This window comes from Macrobrachium nipponense, chromosome 27, assembly GCF_015104395.2.
Source record: "Macrobrachium nipponense isolate FS-2020 chromosome 27, ASM1510439v2, whole genome shotgun sequence".
Classification (NCBI taxonomy): Eukaryota; Metazoa; Arthropoda; class Malacostraca; order Decapoda; family Palaemonidae; genus Macrobrachium; species Macrobrachium nipponense.
In genome coordinates this window covers 22,821,649-22,841,464 of record NC_087216.1, presented here as the reverse complement: position 1 = coordinate 22,841,464, position 19,816 = coordinate 22,821,649, and the positions used below count along the sequence as shown (strand labels likewise).

General features: G+C 45.4%; 1 protein-coding gene across 2 annotated transcripts in view; it reads left to right on the top strand.

Moving 5' to 3' along the window:
* Positions 1-19,816, top strand: part of LOC135200907 (septin-2-like) — a 34,369-nt gene that overhangs the window by 8,845 nt on the left and 5,708 nt on the right. For both annotated transcript variants that reach the window (XM_064229661.1, XM_064229660.1), the window contains one exon: positions 5,019-5,212. In XM_064229661.1, coding sequence (XP_064085731.1) covers positions 5,019-5,212 — 194 coding nt within the window. The remainder of the gene's footprint in view (positions 1-5,018; positions 5,213-19,816) is intronic.

Genomic DNA, 19,816 nt, shown 5'->3' with positions numbered 1-19,816 from the left:
ACGCAGGCGGCAGGAGCCTTCTTCTTCCCGAGAGGTTAGAGAAGATGTTCAGCAGCAAGACCTTGGATTACAAGATGTTTCTTCGGCTGAAGAGGAGATGGAAGACTTAGCGTCTGAAGAAGAGAAAGATGGTGAAGCACCTTCTTCAGACTACAAGAAGTTAACTGATTGCCTTCTGTCAGTTTTTGAAGGGGAATTTCAGCCTTCAGCTCCGATGTCACCCCTTTCTCAATTCTCCAAGAATAAAACACCGAAGAAGTCATCGTTTTTGAAGATGAAGCTTTCAATTACAGCTAAGAAGGCTCTTCAAAGGATTGATACGTGGTTGAAAGAAAAGAGGGAAGCGGGCAAGACTTCTTTCTCCTTCCCTCCAGCCAAATTAGCATCGAAGTCCGAATCTGGTATGCGACGGGGAAAGTCTCGGCCTGGGAGTTCCTGCCTCCTCCCAGGGGGATTTTTCCAACATTGTTGACAGTTCCCGCAGACATGCTTTGAATTCGGTCTAAGTTTGGTGGACGTCATCAGAGTTAGATCATCTCTTGAAAGGTATTTTCCGGACATTCGAGGTTTTCAATTTTCTTGATTGGTCCTTGGGGGCTCTGGGACGAACCGTGGAAGATAAGGAATCAACTGCTTCGCAGCTTCCAAGCAGTATTATGTCCTGCATGGACAAAGCCCTAAGGGATGGGGCGAATGAGTTAGCTTCGCTTTTCACCGCAGGAGTTTTAAAGAAGAGGTCACTCCTGTGCTCTTTTGCTGCAAAGGGCGTTTCTAACGCTCAGAAATCCGAATTGGTTTTTTTCCCCACTCTCGGATCAGTTATTTCCTTCGGATCTTATCAAGGATATTTCGCTTTCCCTGACTCAGAAGGCGACGCATGACCTTTTAACGTCTTCGGTAAGGAAATTTTTACCCACCAAAGTGGTTAAGAAGACACCTAAGGAGTCAAGACAGGCTAGTCAGCCCTTTCGAGGCAAGTCCTTTTCTCGTCCTTCCTTCAGAGGAAGAAGAGCTCCTTCCAAGAGGGGTTCGAAACCCAGTAATAAACAATGAAGAACAAGTCCTTCAGACATCAGTTGGGGCCAGACTCCAGAAGTTTTGGGAGATTTGGCAAGAAAGGGAGCAGATCCTTGGGTCGTCACGGTAGCCAAGGAAGGTTACAAGATCCCTTTTCTGAAGAAACCACCTCTTTCGACATCGCCAAGAGAGCTTGGAGCTCACTACAGCGATCCAGGGAAACAAGAAGCACTACAAGAGCAAGTACTTTCTATGCTCAGGAAAGGAGCAATAGAACCTGTTCTGGATCACTTATCCCCGGGATTTTACAACCGGCTTTTCTTAGTAGCGAAATCCTCGGGGGGATGGAGACCAGTACTGGACGTAAGTCAACTCAACTTATTTGTGGAGAAGACAAAATTTACTATGGAGACGACCGATTCAGTACTGGCAGCGGTACGTCCAGGGGACTGGATGGTTACCCTGGACCTTCAAGACGCATATTTTCATATCCCAATTCATGCAGGATCCAGGAAGTACTTAAGATTTGTGATCCAGAACAGGGTCTTTCAGTTCAAAGCCCTCTGCTTCGGACTGTGCACAGCCCCACAAGTTTTTACAAGAGTGATGTCAAGCGTGGCGAAGTGGCTACATATTCTAGGGATAAGAGTGTCTCTATACCTAGACGATTGGCTCATAAGAGCCCAATCAAGAAGACAATGTCTGGAGGACTTAGAAATGACGTTGGCATTAACGAACGAATTAGGGCTGATGGTGAACTTAGAAAAGTCGAATCTGATCCCCAATCAGGAGCTAGTTTATTTGGGGATTCTGATTTCCTCAGCGACTTTTCGGGCTTTTCCATCTCCCGACAGGCAAGCTCAGTGCATCCGGAAAGTACAAGCCTTTCTAGAGAAAGAACAATGTTCTGCACGAGAGTGGATGAGCTTACTGGGGACTCTCTCGTCACTGGAACGGTTCGTTTCTCTAGGAAGGCTTCACATGAGACCCTTGCAAATATTTTTGAACCAAGTCTGGCCAAGAAAATCGCAACCGGATTCCTTCCTGTTTCGAATTCCTCGCAAGATCAAAGAGGAATTACTTTGGTGGCTAACTCCGGGGAAGTTAGCGGAGGGAGCGTCACTCCAGCAGAAGAACCCAGACCTTGTATTGTTTTCAGACGCGTCGGACGCAGGCTGGGGAGCGACTCTCGGCCCTCAAGAAGTGTCAGGTCGCTGGAGCAAGGAGGAAGCGTCTTGGCATATAAACAGGAAGGAACTGATGGCGATTTTCTTGGCTTTGAAAGAGTTCAACGCGGTGATCCGCAACAAGGCGGTGCAGGTCAACGCGGACAATACCACAGCTCTGGCGTACATCCGCAAGCAAGGGGGGAACGCATTCAGTCTCTCTTTGCAAGTTGGCGGAGGAGATCCTTCTATGGGCAGAGAAGGAAAACGTAACCCTTCTCACCAGGTTCATTCAAGGGGAGAAGAATGTGAGAGCGGACCTGTTGAGCAGGGAAGGTCAACTTCTGTCAACAGAATGGACTCTTCATCTAGAAGTATGCCAGAGTCTGTGGAAATTATGGGGTCGTCCAGTGGTGGACTTGTTTGCGACCGCAATGACAAAGAGATTGACGACTTATTGCTCTCCAGTCCCAGACCGTCAAGCAGTCGCAGTAGACGCCTTTCTTCTAGATTGGACGGGGCTAGACGGTACGCGCCTTTCCCCCGTTCAAGATATTAGGAAAGGTTTTGAAGAAATTCAGGGAGAGTCAAGGGACGAGAATGACTCTCATAGCTCCCTACTGGCCGGCCCGAGATTGGTTCACAGAGGTACTGGAATGGACAGTAGATGTACCAAGAACACTTCCAGCAAGAGTAGATCTACTCAAACAGCCTCACTTCAACAGGTACCACAAGAACACCCTCGCTCTGGGTCTGACTGCTTTCAGACTATCGAAAGACTTGTCAGAGCGAGGGGGTTTTCTAGAGAGGCGGCCAGAGCTGTGGCCAGAGCAAGAAGAGCCTCGACTATTAAGGTGTACCAGGCGAAGTGGGAAATCTTTCGTAAGTGGTGCAAGAGTCGGAAGATTTCTTCATCCAGTACCTCTGTGGCCCAAATTGCCGACTTCCTTTTATATTTAAAGAAGGAAGTAGGGTTGTCAACTCAGACAATTAAAGGATATCGTAGTATGTTGGCCTCAGTATTTAGACACAGAGGTTCAGATATTACCAATAATCTCGATCTGAGAGACCTCATAAGGTCCTTTGGAACAAGGAAGGAACACCGATACAGAACACCTTCCTGGAATCTCGATGTGGTCCTGAAATTCTTAGGAACTAATAAGTTCGAACCGATGGATCAAGCTCGTTTAGAGATATCTCGAAAAAGACCATCTTTTTGGTGGCCTTGGCCACAGCTAAAAGGGTTAGTGAGCTGCAAGCAATTAGCAAACATGTGGCTGGAAGCATGACAAGGCAGTTTGCTCGTTTCAGGAGGTTTTCTGGCCAAGAACGAGAATCCAGCTCATCCCTGGCCAAGGTCTTTTGAGATTATGGGTCTTTCAGATTTGGTTAGGACAGGAACAAGAGAGAGTTCTCTGTCCAGTAAGGGCTTTGCGCTATTATATAGAGAAAACCAATAATATTAGAGGAACTTCAGAATCACTGTGGTGCTCTGTGAAGGACCCTAGCAGAGCAATGACCAAAAATGCTATTGCCTTTTTCCTCAGGGAACTGATTAAAGAATCACATATGTTATGCCAAGAAGAAAATTTCGGCATCCTTAAGGTTAAGGCGCACGAAGTGAGAGCAGTAGCTACTTCCTTGGCATTTAAAAGGAATATGGCCCTCAAAGATATCATTGAAACGACGTTTTGGAGGAATAATTCAGTGTTTGCGTGTCATTACCTTAGAAACGTCAAAACAACATTTGACAACTGTCAAACGTTGGGCCCTTATGTATCCTCAGGAGCAGTATTGGGCAAGGGAGTTTCCACCCCATAACTTACTAACATGCTAGGTATTTTAATTAAGTGGTGTTGTTTTTATGGTTGTCTGAGAGGGTTATTTCCTCTTCAGTCTGTGAAGTGTAGTGTGTTATGTTAGCTTTGTGTGTGGTTCAGGTGGTCTAACTTATCCTAGCATGAATGCCCGTGGTAAGAGAGGGCTAGGGTTTCCTGTCAACGAATTGGTCCCGTCCAGTTGTCAGACCCTTGTATTTAGCTTAATCAACTATTAGGTCATGTCCTAGTTGGGAGCTACTAAGGTTTAGCAGGCTAAGAGGCAGGATTTATGAAGTCAGCTACCTTAGCAGGTAAGGAATCTAAGAGTATTTGGGATTTATTTTAAATTTTAAAACTCTTACAATGTTGCTGTCTTTGACCCACCTCCAAATGTGTCAATCAGCTATATATATACCTGCCAGGTAAGTGTCATACATGAAAATGATGTTATTATGATATAACAGAGTTTCATGTATACTTACCTGGCAGGTATATATAATTAAATTCCCACCCACCTCCCCTCAGGAGACAGGGTTCAGAGAAAAATCTGACGAAAATGGGAATGATTCCGAGCACCAGCGCCACGGGAACGGGGTGGCGATCACCTGAACTACCAGTGATCTAGCGGTTGCCGCGAGTTTTGAAAATTCTGCCAGTGCGAACAGAGAATATAGCTATATATATACCTGCCAGGTAAGTATACATGAAACTTTGTTATATCATAATAACATCATTGTTGACAATTTTCTCCTATAATTGAAGAATGGTATCAAGTGTCACTTTTCTTATAGCAATTTTTATTTTTATTCCATTTTGATGAAATATATTTATACTATAGTATATATTTTGAAGATTTTTGCATTATTTTTTTATTAACTGGATAGATGTTCAGTATCATGCCATTGTTTTCATGGAGAGAAAAAGGTTTGGCTCACCAAAATCACATCCATGAAATTTCCAAGGAAATTTTGTTCCATATGTAACATTTCATTAGTGATCTGGGTTTTATCCACAGCTTACTATTGTGGATACTGTTGGATATGGAGATCAAATTAACAAAGAGGATAGTTTTACTGCCATTGTGGATTACATCGATAAGAAGTTTGATGATTACTTGCAAGAGGAGTTGAAGATAAAGCGCAGTCTGTCTGCCTTTCATGATACTAGGATTCATGCTTGCCTTTACTTCATCTGCCCTACTGGACATGGGTAAGTGAGAGGTTCTTAGACCAAAGGTTTCCAACTCTTAAGAACTTACTAGGAGGAACCACTCTATCACTAGAAAACATTTTAAGAAATTTAAGCCTTAACATAGATAAAGTACCACTGTATGTAATGCCTTTGAAGCATTTTTTAGTAAAGAAATGCTGTATTTTTGCTACTAGTAGTTCACTGCTCATTTACATTTTTCTCCCATTAATGTTTGTACATTAGGTACCTTTATTCATATGATAAATTTTCATTGTTTTCATTTACTGTGCTATCATGGTCTTAACCATCATTTTTAACCCTTAAACGCCGAGCGGACGTATTTTACATCAACATTTTTTGTCTCTAGAATGCCAACTGGACGTATTTTACTTCGACATACAACAGTTTTTTTTTAAATTTGCGGAAAAATACTTGTAGGCCTACCAGCCGAAAACTCTTGAATCACGCGCCTTGGGGGATGCTGGGAGTTAACGGATCAAGGTGTTGTTTTGTTTACCATCGTTACGCAGGCGCGCAAGCGCGAATTTCTTTCTTGCCGCACTAAAAAGTATCAGTGACACATCTCGGAAATTATTTTGTCACTTTGACATAATTTTTGTACCATTTTAAATTAGCTGTTACATGGAGTATTATATATGAAAATGTGCGTATTTTTATGTAGAATACAACAAAAAAATACTCATGATTGTAGCTTTTATCAGTTTTGAGATATTTTCATATAAATAACGATAAGTGCCAAAATTTCAACCTTCGGTCAACTTTGACTACCGAAATGGTCGAAAAACACAATTGTAAGCTAAAACTCTTATTTTTGTACATGGAACTTACCCAGCAGATATATACTTAGCTATAGACTCGTCGTCCCCGACAGAAATTCGAATTTCACGGCACACGCTGCAGGTAGGTCAGATGATCTACCGCCCCTGCCGCTGGGTGGCAGGAATAGGAACGATTACCGTTCTAGAACCAGATTTTCTCTGTCGCGGTAGTGTCAACATACGTTGTTGCTACCTCCTGACTTGATTTTCGTTTTTTCATCGCCATTGACCTTCTGGGCTGTCTTTTGCAGGGAAGTACTGGGTCTTTGGTTTGGCATACGCTTTTATTAACTTTTTAATGAATTTGGCTTCGAAATTTCGAAAAATATATTACGTGAAACTACCGAATTTTTCGGGAGACACTCATATATTTTGCAATAAGGGAAATTGAGATTTTTTTTTTTCACTAATACGTGTATAAGTGTTAGAACTTGATGAAGGAAATATAAGATCTAACTTCCTACTTTAGGAAGTCAGAAAGCATATAACTAGATACGCTTCCTTTGAAGAACTTTAAGAGCTCTCGTACTAATGAGCAGTTAGAGTATTGACAATTCTAGTAGTTGTTGCATCTCATCACCTTCTTACTCCACAGAATCTACAAATTCATATGTGCAAATTTGAAGATAAATGGATGGAGCTCAAAAGGCGAGCTCTAAAAAGGTAAGAAGTGAATATAGTGTTCCCAGTGCAGTGGAGGGTGCGTCTGATTGGCTCCGTAGCGCTTCCAGGCCTAGACCTCTTCCAAACTCCCAGACCCAGTGGAGGAGGAAAGTCGACAGCCGCAGGAAGGTTAGGGAGAACCCCCACCGGTCAGGCGTCCCCTCGGCAGGTTCTGTAGAACGTCCCAGACTGCCAAGGATAGCCATAGTAAGGCATCCTTAAAAAAGTGCGTCTCTTCATCTTACTTCCGAAAAGACGAAGAATGTATGTTTGGAGTTTCGATGATCTAGCGCGTTCTCTGAAAACTAAGAGAACACTGAGCAAGAGCCAGCCGCTGCCAGGAAGCCGCGTTCCAGCAAGCTAGCGTGAGCTACGTTCCAATAGCCAGCAGCGAGGCGCGTTCCAGCTAACAGACTAGCGCGAGCCGCGTTCCTACAACCAAACGCGAGCCGCGTTCTAGAAAATTTTTCTTGGCGCAATGCGCCTTCAAAGAGACGAAGCGCCAGCCTGGCGCAAATTGCGCCAGAAAAACAGACGGCTAGAGCAAGGAGCCTTATAGTAGAGTGGCAATCAGAACGATCCTTCCATTGAACGTTTCCGGGCAAGAGGCTCTTTCTAAAAGGGGTCTAGTAGGCGCTCGGAACTATCAGGGCGCATGGGACCTTCCACGCAAGCGGAACGTTCCAGGAGCGAGTCTCCTTTCTAGCGTGCGGAACATTCCAGGCGCACGGAACATTCCAGGCGCTAGGTGCAAGGAGCCAGGCGCCAGAATATTCCTATTCTTCTTATGAGAGAGAGGTCAGTCGCGAGGCTCCTCTTTGAGTTTTCAACTTGAGCAACTTTCCCCTGGCAAAGGTGCAAGATGTCGCACAGGCGGCCGTCGCTTTTGCCAGCAGGATTCTGATACTAAGAGAAGCCATTTTTTCTTATAAGAATCTCATCGACGTTTGGGTATGATGGCGGATAGGAAATATCTACTTCCTTCCGTAAACCCTACAGATGAACAGGAATTCTGTCTCTTCCACGATTTATGAGGAAATCACGAAGATTTAAAGAATTCCTGGATTAACTTCCTTCCTTAAGGAGATATATATACTCTTTCTATCGTTCTATTAACGAAAAGAACGAAGATAGTAAAAATTTTTCCTTTCTCTATCTGCCTCGGCAGGGAAAGAAGGTAGTAGAGTATCTGCTGTATGAGAATACGATACGGCAAATCATAAGCACATACCGTAGTTACTTCTTTGCTGAGCAACTCAATTACCAGTATCCTTCCAGGAATTTCCTAGGAAGGACTACGCTTAAAGGGATTGTTAAGATAACACCTACTTAGCTTCTAGTTTATCGAAGTCTTGTTTCGCTTAGATATGCATTATAAGAACTTCCTGAAGTTCGATAATAATTTTATAAGATTCCTTTATTAAATGGAGTAGCTGGCAACTCTGGAAGAGTAAGGCCAGTCGGCTAACAAGACTGCTATGATAAGTGCTATCGCTTAGATATCATGTCGCAGTATCATGTAGGTGTCGGTCATGAGTGGTCGGTTACATGTCTCTCTCTTGCGGGATGGAATGACTAACCGTGTCTCTCCCCTACAATCGTGGTTTTAGCCTCGGATTGAGGGGATAGTTAAGCAAACATAAATAAAATATTGTCTGCCTTTTGCTAAGAAGCTTTCAATAAGAAAGATATTACAACATTTCAATGCTGTTTACCGTAGGTAACATTTTTAAAGGATTCTAACGCAGCGGAACTCTACATTGTATAATGCTCTCATGCTTACGAAAGCATGGCTTATTAGAGTACATGCTTAGTGAGAAGATGAATGTAGTAGAATTCACTTTAAGACTACGGTATGGTCAAGTCTTATGCACATACCGAGGTTAACTACAGAATTCCTAGTATCCTTACAAAGGTTTCCTAGATTAATGCTGTTTACCACAATGTGACAGTATTATAAAGGATTCTAATACGGCAGAGCGCGATATATATAATTCTCTCATCCTTTCGAGAAATGCACACAACCTTTTTAGAATCGGATATTGCTCATGAGAAGTTGGTGAGTCGGATGGGAAACATTCTCTTAGTGGCAGAAGTATGTTTCCTGAATGGACTATACTACGTATATAAAAGTTTTTTCCCACTAAGAACGGAATTAACATGTGAAGGATGTCGGGTACCATAAAGGCATAGATGTTATGGCACATAACCTAAAAAGAACTAGAAGGAAGTGCCAGCCCGGCGCAAATTGCGCCAGAAGCACCATCCAAGATATTTTCTCGTTTTAGCGAGTTATTAACCTAAGAGTCCAGTAGCCTATCGGACAGCAGGCTCGGTAACGGCAAGATTCGTTCCTGATTTCGTTACCCATTTAATCGAAAAGGGGTCGCTTACAAGGAATGATGAAATTATTTATTTTAATCACTTAGGCCAATTCCACGACTCTCTCATATCGCAAAGAGCATCGAGAATCTTTTTTTTTTTCGCCCCTGTTCGCGTTAACAAAAGAAAACCTATTTGGGAACAGACACGGAACGTAACGATCCTTAAGAGGTTCGATGCAAGATTTTGCATGTCCGTGAGAACCTTCTCGATCGAAGATAATAACTGTTAACGTATGTCTAACATTTATTGAAAAGAGTTGTGAGAACCTGCGGAAAGTCTTCTTCATAGATCTCTTTGTAAGGTAGAAGACGAACAGGCTTCCTTTAGACTGCTTCTTTTTCCTTTGAACCCCAAGAGAGGTAGCAATATAAGACATTTTTAAATTTAAAGAAGGGGAATAAACTTTAGTCTTTTTTCCCCTAGTTATAAATTCTTAACAGATATTAAGATAAATGGGCGTCAAAGGAAGAGAGGATGTATGCCTCATTTTGGCCTTAGAGAGGTTGGATTCACAGAAGTCACGTTCTTCTCACAGCATGTTTCGTAAGGCTTTTCCAAGAGTATCTGGATATTCTATCAGAATCTATTATAAATAGACCTATAAAACCTCTCCACTCTGAGTCTGTCCGCGTGCAGACTGACCAGAAGTGGACATGAATGAGAGGTTTTTTCAAGGTAAATGACAATAGTCATGGCTAAGACATAGAATTGCTGCAGATCGTGCTAGATGGAATGAGGAAACTGTCCTCTTCCCGATTACCTCTGTGAAACCACATAGCGAGGTTTTTTCTTCACTTTCAGAGGGAAGAATCACCTATGTATATATCTGCTATCAAAGAACGCAGTAAAAGGCTATACTCTGTCTCTACAAGGGAATTAGAGATAACAGAGGATTAAGATCATCGTCGGGATCTTATACGATACCGCAATACGACAAGAGTAGGATATCATGTACTTCGAATGGGATCTTTTTGTGGCCACAGATTCCGTGTTCCGACAAAATGGAACTGCTCCTCATCAAACTTCTTTGAGGAAGTTTATGAAGGAATTCTTTGTTTCTCTTAGCCCTAAACGACCAAGAAGACAAGTGAATTTTTGTGCATTGGAATCTCGCATCAGATTCAATGGAGACTCGCAATGGGTTCTTGCCAGCATAGTATGTCTGGCAAAAGAACTAAATCCCTCTATTCCTGACGCAACACTTTCAGATAGAAGTTTCGTTGCCCAGGCAGGGTACTTACATTTTCATCTACAGAAGAAGAGATGGTTTAAACGTTTGCCTACAGTGTCTTCGGGGTGCGATGAGGGCTCAAAATGCTTCCCAGAAGGTATTCAGAAGGATACAACAAGAGCTAGAAATCAGGGTTCCGCCCAATTTCAGCTCAGTCTCTCCTTCGACTTCCAGACTCCTTCCCTTCCTTCAGGCAAAGGATAGGGAAGATTTCTGCAACGAGGAACCTCATCAACATGTAAGAAGAGATCTCATTTTAGCAAAAGAAGTGTTCACGAAGGATCCCGCCTCGGAGGAAGACTCTTCTCTCGTATTGTTAGATATCCTGTCGTCTACTGGGTGTAGCTGACTAAAATCACCTCCCCTTGCCAGGGGCCAAAAGCTCAAAGGGGAAGAATTTCTTCCACCCTTCTCCAGTCTCCTGCTAAACTATGTGGTTGTTTCAGGACTCTCGGACAATGTAGCGCCAGCCAAGCGCCAAATGCCAATACAGGCGAAAAACGCCAGAGGCGGACAGTTCCAAGGAAACTCTGTCATTGGGTCGGATACTGAGAAGGAGCGGGCCTCCAAACCTGGCGCAAATGCGCCAGAGGCGAACAAATCGGACAGATATAAGAGTGTCCGATGTGGACATCGCCAGACAGCCTAGAGACTCTTCCAAGCTCGAAGCTCCAGCAAGGGTGGAGGAGCCAAGCCAGGCGCGAGGCGCCAGCCAGGCTCTAGAAGCCAGCCAGGCGCCATCCAGGTGCCAGGCTCCTTCAAGGCTAGGCTCCAGTCAGGATTGAGGATCCATCCAGGCGCAAGGCTCCTTCCAGTAAAGAGAAACCTAAAGCTCTGTCATGTAAGAGGGCTAGTCCCCATTGATATGATACAGGTAAGGCTCTGCCATGTAAGTGGGTCAGCCCCCATTGGCACGATCCGAGAAGGCTCTGTCGTGTAAGCGGGCTAGCCCCCATTGACATGATCCAGAAGGGTTTGTCAGTCATAGGTCCCTACCTCGCTGAAACTCTTGAGGCATGCAGACTCATAGACAGTAATCATGAAGTCTTCTGCCAGGCTCCAGGTGCCTTCCAGGCGCAAGGCACCAGCCAGACGCAAGGCTCCAGCCAGGCGTGAGGCGCTAGCCAGGAAGGAGGAGCCAATCAGGCACCAGCCAGGCGCGAGGCGCCAGCCAGGCGCGAGGCTCCAGCCAGGCGCGAGGCTCCAGCCAGGCTCTAGGTGCCATTCAGGCGCAAGGCTCCAGCCAGGCGCGAGGCGCTAGACAGGCGCTAGGCGCCTGCCAGGCACGAAGCGCTAGCCAGGCTCCAGGCTTCACCCAGAAGAGATCTATATCAAAGAACGCCCTGGCCTTCTTTGAGACATTGTGATCTCCTAAGCACTTGATAAGTGCATTGATGATTCCTTCAAACAGCTGAGAATTAAAAGCGCATGAAGTGCGAGCTTTTCCGAATTCTTGTTCTTTCCCTAACAATATGTCATAAGGACATATTAGCTGTCACAGTACGGGAGATGCAACTCTGTGTTGACTTCCATTATCCGAAGGATGTCAAGATAACCTTCGAGGGATCCTTCTCTCTTGGTTGATACGTGTCTGCGGATACATTGCTGGGATAGGGAGCAGATACTGATCCTTAACTAGTGAGTTAAATTTTATTTAACGTTGTGTTTTTTCTTTGGGTTGTTTGAAAGGAGTTTGTAGATAACTCTTTTCAACTTAAGCACTAACCCTCGTGTTAGGATCAGGTGATCGGGATCGGTGTTGTGCTCCTTAATTATGCCACTAGGCATAGGCATATTGTCATGTAAGAGGCTCTGTCGAGTAAATGGATAAGACCCCATCGACAGACCCACAAGAACTCTTAGCCATAGGTCACATCCTCGCTGAGGCTCTTGAGGCGAAGCAGATTCCTTGGCATTAGCCATGGAGTCTTCCGCCTGATCAAGTAGGAACCAAGGTTTTATTTATTTATTACCTACAACGTATGTTGTTTACCTGTCTATTCAGTAAATAGTTCTCTTTCCCACCACCAAGGGTGTCAATCAGCTAAGTATATATCTGCTGGGTAAGTTCCATGTACAAAAATGATATTGTTAAGATACAATAAAGTTTTGTACATACTTACCTGGCAGATATATACGATTGATGGCCCAACCCCCCAAACCTCCCCTCAGGAGACAGGTGGAAGAGAAAATCTGGTTCTAGAACGGTAATCGGTTCCTATTTCCTGCCACCCAGCGGCAGGGGCGGTAGATCACCTGACCTACCTGCAGCGTGTGCCGCGAAATTCGAATTTCTGTCGGGGATGACGGAGTCTATAGCTAAGTATATATCTGCCAGGTAAGTATGTACAAAACTTTATTGTATCTTAACAATATCATATTTTAGTAATATTCAATAATTTACCTTCATTTTGCAACAAATTAGAAGTCTCTAGCACAATATTTCGATTTATGGTGAATTTATGAAAAAACTTTTTCCTTACGTCCACGCAGTAACTCTTCCGAAAAAATCATACATGCGATTGTGGTAATGTTTGCACCATTTTAAAATTAGCCGTTACATAAAGTTTTATATATGGAAATGTGCGCAATTTCATGCACAATACAACTAAACAACCCATGGTTGTAGCTTTTATCAGTTTTGAAATATTTTCATATAAAAAATGATAAAGTGACAAATTTTCAGCCTTCGGTCAACTTTGATTCTACCGAAATGGTCGAAAAACGCAATTGTAAGCTAAAACTCTTATATTATAGTAATATTCAATCATTTACCTTAATTTTGCAACAAATTGGAAGTCTCTAGTATAATATTTCGATTTATGGTGAATTTATGAAAAAAATAACATTTTCTTTACGTCCGCGCGGTAACTCTTCCGAATAAATCATGCATGCGATTGTGGTAATGTTTGCACCATTTTAAATTAGCCGTTACATAAAGTTTTATATATGAAAATGTGCACAATTTCATGTAGAATACAACCAAAAATAATTGAAGGTTGTAGCTTTTCTCATTTTTGAAATATTTGCATATAAATCACGATAAATAGAAAAAAAACCGCGTTCGGTCAACTTTGACTCTACCGAAATGGTCGAAAAACGCAATTGTAAGCTAAAACTTTTACAGTCTAGTAATATTTAGTCATTTATCTTCATCTTGAAACAAATTTGAAGTCTCTAGCACAATATTTAGATTTATGGTGAATTTAAAAAAACTTTCCTTCCCTCCGCGCACGGATTCTCTGCCACAAATCTCCGAAATGCGTACGTCGCATTCTCAGAATATATGCTCCATTTCATATTAGGCATTTCATAGAGTTTTATATATGAAAATGTGTGCAATTTCATGTAGAATAAAACGAAAAATATTTGAAGGTTGTAGCTTTTCTAATTTCCGAAATAATTGCATATGAAAAAATATATATTAAAAAATTCGACATTGGTCAACTTTAACTCGTCAGATATGGTCGAAAACTGCAATTGTAAGCTAATACTCTTACAGTATAGTAATATTCAATCATTTGTCTTCATTTTGAAAGACATTGGAAGTCTCTAGGACAATATTTAGATTTATGGTGAATTTTTGAAAAAAATATTTGTTTACGTCCTCGCGTTACGAATTCATGCATTATTTTGTGATAATATTTTCTCTGTGTTGCTTTCATCGTTTTACAATGTGTTATATACCAAAATGATCGCAATTTAGTGTGCATTACAACGAAAAAAAATTAACTCGTTACCTTTAACCGTTTTGCGCATAGCGCAATTTGAATACAATTATATATGAAATTTTGTTTTTGCGCTATTATATATCGCATTATTTATATATGATAATGATAATTTTTTTAATTTCTGATGGTTGCATACTAAACTTCAGGCAATGACAAAAAAAGGAGCCAAAAATGAACTCTTAATCTTGAAAACTAAGCGCGCTGTGATTTTTTGGAAAAAAAATTATTTTTTGAAAAAAAAACAATTTTTCCGCTTCCGCGCTCACTCCGAGACCCCCTCGGAAGATGATTTTTAATATACCCCTTCGGCGTTTAAGGGTTAACTAATTTCCATTACTTTCTGTGGCTTGCTTACTGTTGGTTGCTTCCTAGCAACTTTAATATCTACCACTTCTTCAACTGATTTGGGGTTATTACCTGCTCAGACTTTCTCTATCTAGAGATGTCATTCTATTTTCCAGCTTGGGAACATCGCTTTGCAGCCACTTCTTCTTGTGTAATATGAGCCTTCCAAAAAACTGCAGACATAAAATCATAGAATTTTGCATTCTCACCTTGTCTCTTCTTCAAAAAGTAGTGCAGGCATTATACAAACACCCTAAGTTTTGCCACCTTTGATATTATTTACCACAAATTCAGCATTCTCTTTTTGCAATTTCTGGGTTGCTTCTTAATGGACTCCTGATATCCATATCCAGTATGTCACCAAGATACAAATGCTTAACTTCCTACAAGGCCTTCTCTTCTCTACATCATACAAATAAGATATACTATGAGATTCAGGGCCTCTGTAACACGGTTTTTTCACAATAACTTTTTATCTATGCATTTCATAAATATAATGCTTATTCAGAATACATATTATATCAACACATAAATTTTGAGTGTATTCTGCACTACGTAGGTTGAATAAATTTGGTACTTATAATGTAAAAGTGACCTTTTTTGAAGACGGGCCAACTTTCTCAGAGAAAAGGTTTCGAACGCACTCGTTACGTAACTTATGACATCATTTCTTCCCTCTTTCTCGATAGATACGTACGTAACGAAGGCTAAACCTCTGGCAACAATGACATACAAATTTAAATACAAGCAAAGCAGTACACCTTTCTGAACTCTGGAACCTCCCCACTGATAATTGTCATAATGAACAAACCAACAAAATATGTTAATAAATACAAAAACACTTCGATTATTAGTCTAACTCCCAAAATAAGTTTCCAAAGAAATTACAGTCTACTTTATAGGTCACAATCAGATTGACAAGATGTAGGGAATAGTTGGTAATTACCAAAAACATAGTAGACAAGATGATTTGATAACTGCTATATCCAATGTCAAGCAATTTTTATTTATTGGCTATCTACCTATTTACTGAAAAAAAATAGCCGGTACCGTATATTGGCTTTAAACCTTCACCAATAATTATCGTCAGAATGGTGACTTCATGAGGCTCCACCCACTTTCGCCTCGTTATAATTCCGGATAACACTGAAGGCTACCATGGGCATTGTTGGATTAGAAAATTTAACTTCTGGCTATAAAAACTAATTTCATGAGTAGTTGTAAGAAGTGCTAAATAATCCTCAAGGATCCCAGCAGTTGGTTTAAACGTTTAATTCATGTATATTACTGCTATACTGTTGCGGCACTACTGCTACAGTAGTATTACTACGCTAGCACCCACATCTATGTATCGTTCCGCCATTCATAAAGTCTTTGGGTTTCAGAGCCGATGGCATTTCTGTCTTGGATGGAGGGCGGGCAACATTTAGTCAGAAGGTGTTTGTTTACCTTGCTTACGTAATGAATGTTTGTTCCGATACGTAATACAAACCCTCGGTCCTTTAACAATAGGAAGTAGCTAGCGGCAGCTGGAACGGTCGTAGGCTTCGAACAAGGGGAGAACGGTAGTTAACTGCTTGTCCGATCGTCGCGCGGGGTAAACAAATCACTTTTGCTTTCGGCCGTGTGTGGGAAGGACGTGTTCGTCATCGCTCTGCCCGCTTTGTCGTTTGCTTTGAGTTTGAGTATTTGCCCTCTCTTTCTGTATAAATCAGAGTGACTGTAAGTACTTTTACATTTCTTTTATTGATCTTGCAATGAGTGAGGAAGAAATGGAGATATCACCACGCCCTCCAGTCGCCCGTAGAGTGTGTCCCGGGCTGGAGGGGCGTAGATGTGGGGGTTTTAGATCATTTGTCGATGTGGACCCTCACGAGGTTTGTACTCGTTGTCGGGGGCGAGAGTGCTCCCGCAACGAGCCCTGTGTCATATGTATGAATTGGTCCGAGGCGCAGTGGGTGCTGTACGAGGGCAGGAAGAGACTTAGGCCGCCCAAGAAGTCATCGGAAAGTCCAGTGACTCCTTTGGTAACGGACACTTCGTCCTCTTTCCTGCCCCCCGGCCAGCCCCCACGTTTCGCGCCTTCCCCTGCGGGGGGGGTAGCGGAGTCCTTCTCCTCTCTCGATCCGTCGAGTGTGGATGAGGGCGCCCGCTACCCGGACGTCCAGTTGTACTCGGGGTCTTCCGTCCGCTCTGGGGGGGGTTCTTCTCCCCCCAGGCGTGAGGAAACCCCTCTAACTAACCGACTGTTGCTTATTCCGCAGGTGTGCCATCAGCGAAGGACGACCTGGGACAGGTGTGGGAGTCGCTGGGACTGCAGGGAGTGCCCAGCATCCAAGGGTTGATTCAGCGGTTGGCGGGGTCGGCAGTGGTCACTCATGGTGCGGTGACCACTACTACAACCACAGTAACGACACCAGCATATGAGATGCCACCGCATCTGGTGTATACACCACATATAATGTCGGTGACACCCACGGCTGCTATACAAAAACCCATTACTGCCGTGCCAAAGAGGACGGTGCCACCACCACCTGGATCTTTGTATTGCCGACCCGGACTTCCGCTGCCCAAAGAGTACTCCCCTGGACCTGCCGCCAGTGCCGAGGATGACGGTAACTGCCGACAGGACGCCTGGCTCTCCTGTGTGGTACCTGCCGTGCCTGCCGTACCTGTTGCTGTCCCAGCCGCTCATTCCTTTTCAGATCAGGGGCCTGCGCATTCACTTTCAGATGTTCCTGCCGTTCCTGCTGTTCCCGGACCTGTTCCTGTTGTTCCTGCTGTTGGTGGTGCTGTCACAGTCTCAGGTCTTTCCGGACAGGTGCAGTCGGGCCCTGTTGCTTCGGCAACTGCCCCGGCTCCCTCCTGGATGGAAGGACCTGACGTCTGTCCTGCGGAGCCTGGCGAAGAAGAAGAGGAAGAAGAAGGAAGGAAGGTCTGTCGTCGTCGTCTTCGTCGTCTTCTTCGTCGTCTGCTGCCTCTCCTTCCCCTTCGACTTCTAAGGCTAAACAGCCGAAGAAGAAGAAGGTTGCCTCCTCCCCCCCTAAGAAGACTCCTTCGGGATCTTCTAAGGGCCCGGCTCGCTCAGGCGAGCTGGGGAGCTCTTCTGCTGGTCCTCCTGTTCCTTCGGGAACGGGGCCCATCGCTTCTTCTGCAAAGGAGAAGTCGACGGGGACCAGAGGTGCACCAGCCTCGGCTGGTGCGTCCTCACCTGGTGCTAGCGGTTCTGCCGCTAAACCAGGTTCCGTCTCGGCCGCTTCTCGTTCACGAGAAGCACCGAGTGGACGCTCTTCCAAAGAAGACCGTCCAGCCAAAGTTTTGACGCCCGAGCTCGCTCGCCGTCAAGACAGCGGCGCGGAGCAGAAGACTGGCGAGAGTCGTGCACACGACTCTCGCCAGGCCAGTGGACGCTCTCGCAGCGATCAACTGGCTGCTCGGGCTGACGTGACGGTCGCTGACCGGCCACGGGTTGAGGCGAGGAAGGAGTCCCCACGGCCGCCGGTACCAGCCACGGCTGGTACCAGCGGCTTGACGCGCCGAGAGGACGCTGGCCGGTCTCGACGCGACAGAGAGCCTAGCAGGTCACCCGTCCGCCGCTCCCGATGGGACCGGGCGGAGACGGTGACCAGCGGCAGCTCGCCTGACGCTAGAGATCGGGTCTCGACGTTCTCAGCCGAGCCAATCGCCCCAGGCGAGCGGCAAGGCTAGGCCTGCTGCTCGACGTCACCGCGGGGTTGACGATCAGCAGCAGCCTCCACGCACGCTGGTCCGGCCAGCGAGCGAGGGGGGAGTGTCAGGTCTGCCTCTCCCATACCTTCAACCTCCTCGGGCTATACCGGGAGGAGCGAGGTACCAAGGAGCGATCACGAGAGGTGCGCCGCTCGTGACCCAGCTATGACGCCGTACGGCTCAGGCACGGTCTTAGGACCGACCAGAACGTACGCGCAAGTAGTTGGAGGCGACCGTTCAGGGGTCTGTCGCTGTTCCTCCTTCTGAAGGAGGAGTATCGAGGGATATGCTCTTGCTGGAGGGACTGGACGGTCCTACTCCACAAGACGCGGTAACTCCTGAGATACAGAGGAACTTCGCAGAGGTCATTAAGCTGATGCGTCTGCATAATGACCTTGCGGAAGGATCGCCGCTACCACCGGCAGAGCCCACGTCCCGGCTCGAATCATTTTGGGGTCCCAAGAGGGAGCCCAAAATGATGGTGGGGTTGCCGCGATCGGAGCTTGCGGACTCGGTCCTGGATCAGGTGGAGAATCTCGTCTCAGGACGGGAGGACTCGCTAAAATCCGGACGGTCCTCTAAGCTGCTTCCTCCTCCTCTACAGCGGCAGAGGCGATTTTACGTGCCTTCGGAAGACCCGATACTGCCGAAACAGGTTAACCCGGAGTTAGCGAGGCTGACTCCACCGGTGTGTCCCTGCAGCAGCTCCTGTCGGAGAACCTATGGTTCTCGCAGCAGGAGGCACTTGCCCTGGAATCTACCGCTATGGCAGCATTCCAGGCAGTTTCCTGGTTGGATTTGTGGTCCCTCACAATATCCAAAGTAGCGGCCGGCTCTGGGAGTTCTGCTCTCGAAGACGACGCTTCTTTCAGGAGGACTGTGCCAGTCTGGAGGAAGAGCAATCTCTTACCTCGCCCATCAGACTGCTAACCTGTGGGCCAACTTGGTTCTTCGACGTAGGACGCAGTCCCTTACCCGAGTGACCAAGGGGGTCCGGGCGTGAGGCGGCATCGGGCTACGAAATGGTGGACCTCTTAGGAGTTCCCCAGCTCTCTTTCCTGGAGAGATGGTGGACGCTGCGGTGGAAAGGCGGCGCACTGACGAGAGTGACCGCTTAGTCCACCAGGCAGTCTCGAAGGTTTCTGGGCAATCTCGAGTAACTGCGGCCAAACCAAAGAGCTTGGCTAGCGCTTCCACGGCGGCGAAGACGGTTGCACCGTCCAAACCCCGTGTGAAGACTCCTGTTGTTTCAACTTCTGCTAGAGGAGGCCGCAACCCAGCCCTCCTCCCAGCCCTCCTTTCCCGAGGAGGTGCTGGAAAGAAGTCGAAACGAGGAGGGAAACGCTAGGGACGGCGTTCCCCCTCACCTGCTGCCGGAAGTGGGGGGGGTGCCTAGCGAGCCATTGGGCGATTCTTGGCAGCGCTACGGCGCCGAGAACTGGATAGTAGACGTCCTTCGGGAGGGATATCTACTACCCTTCGAGTCTCGGCCCCCCCTCATCTCCAAACCGGTCCACCTACAGACCTATGTCCGGGGATCAGCAAAGGACAACGCTCTTCGACAGGAGATCAAGACCATGCTGGCGAAACGAGCTGTTAGAAATGTTGGAGGACCAGTCACCGGGTTTTTACAGCCGCCTCTTCCTAGTGGAGAAGGCATCGGCGGGGGGCTGGCGTACGGTGATAGACCTCTCTCCCC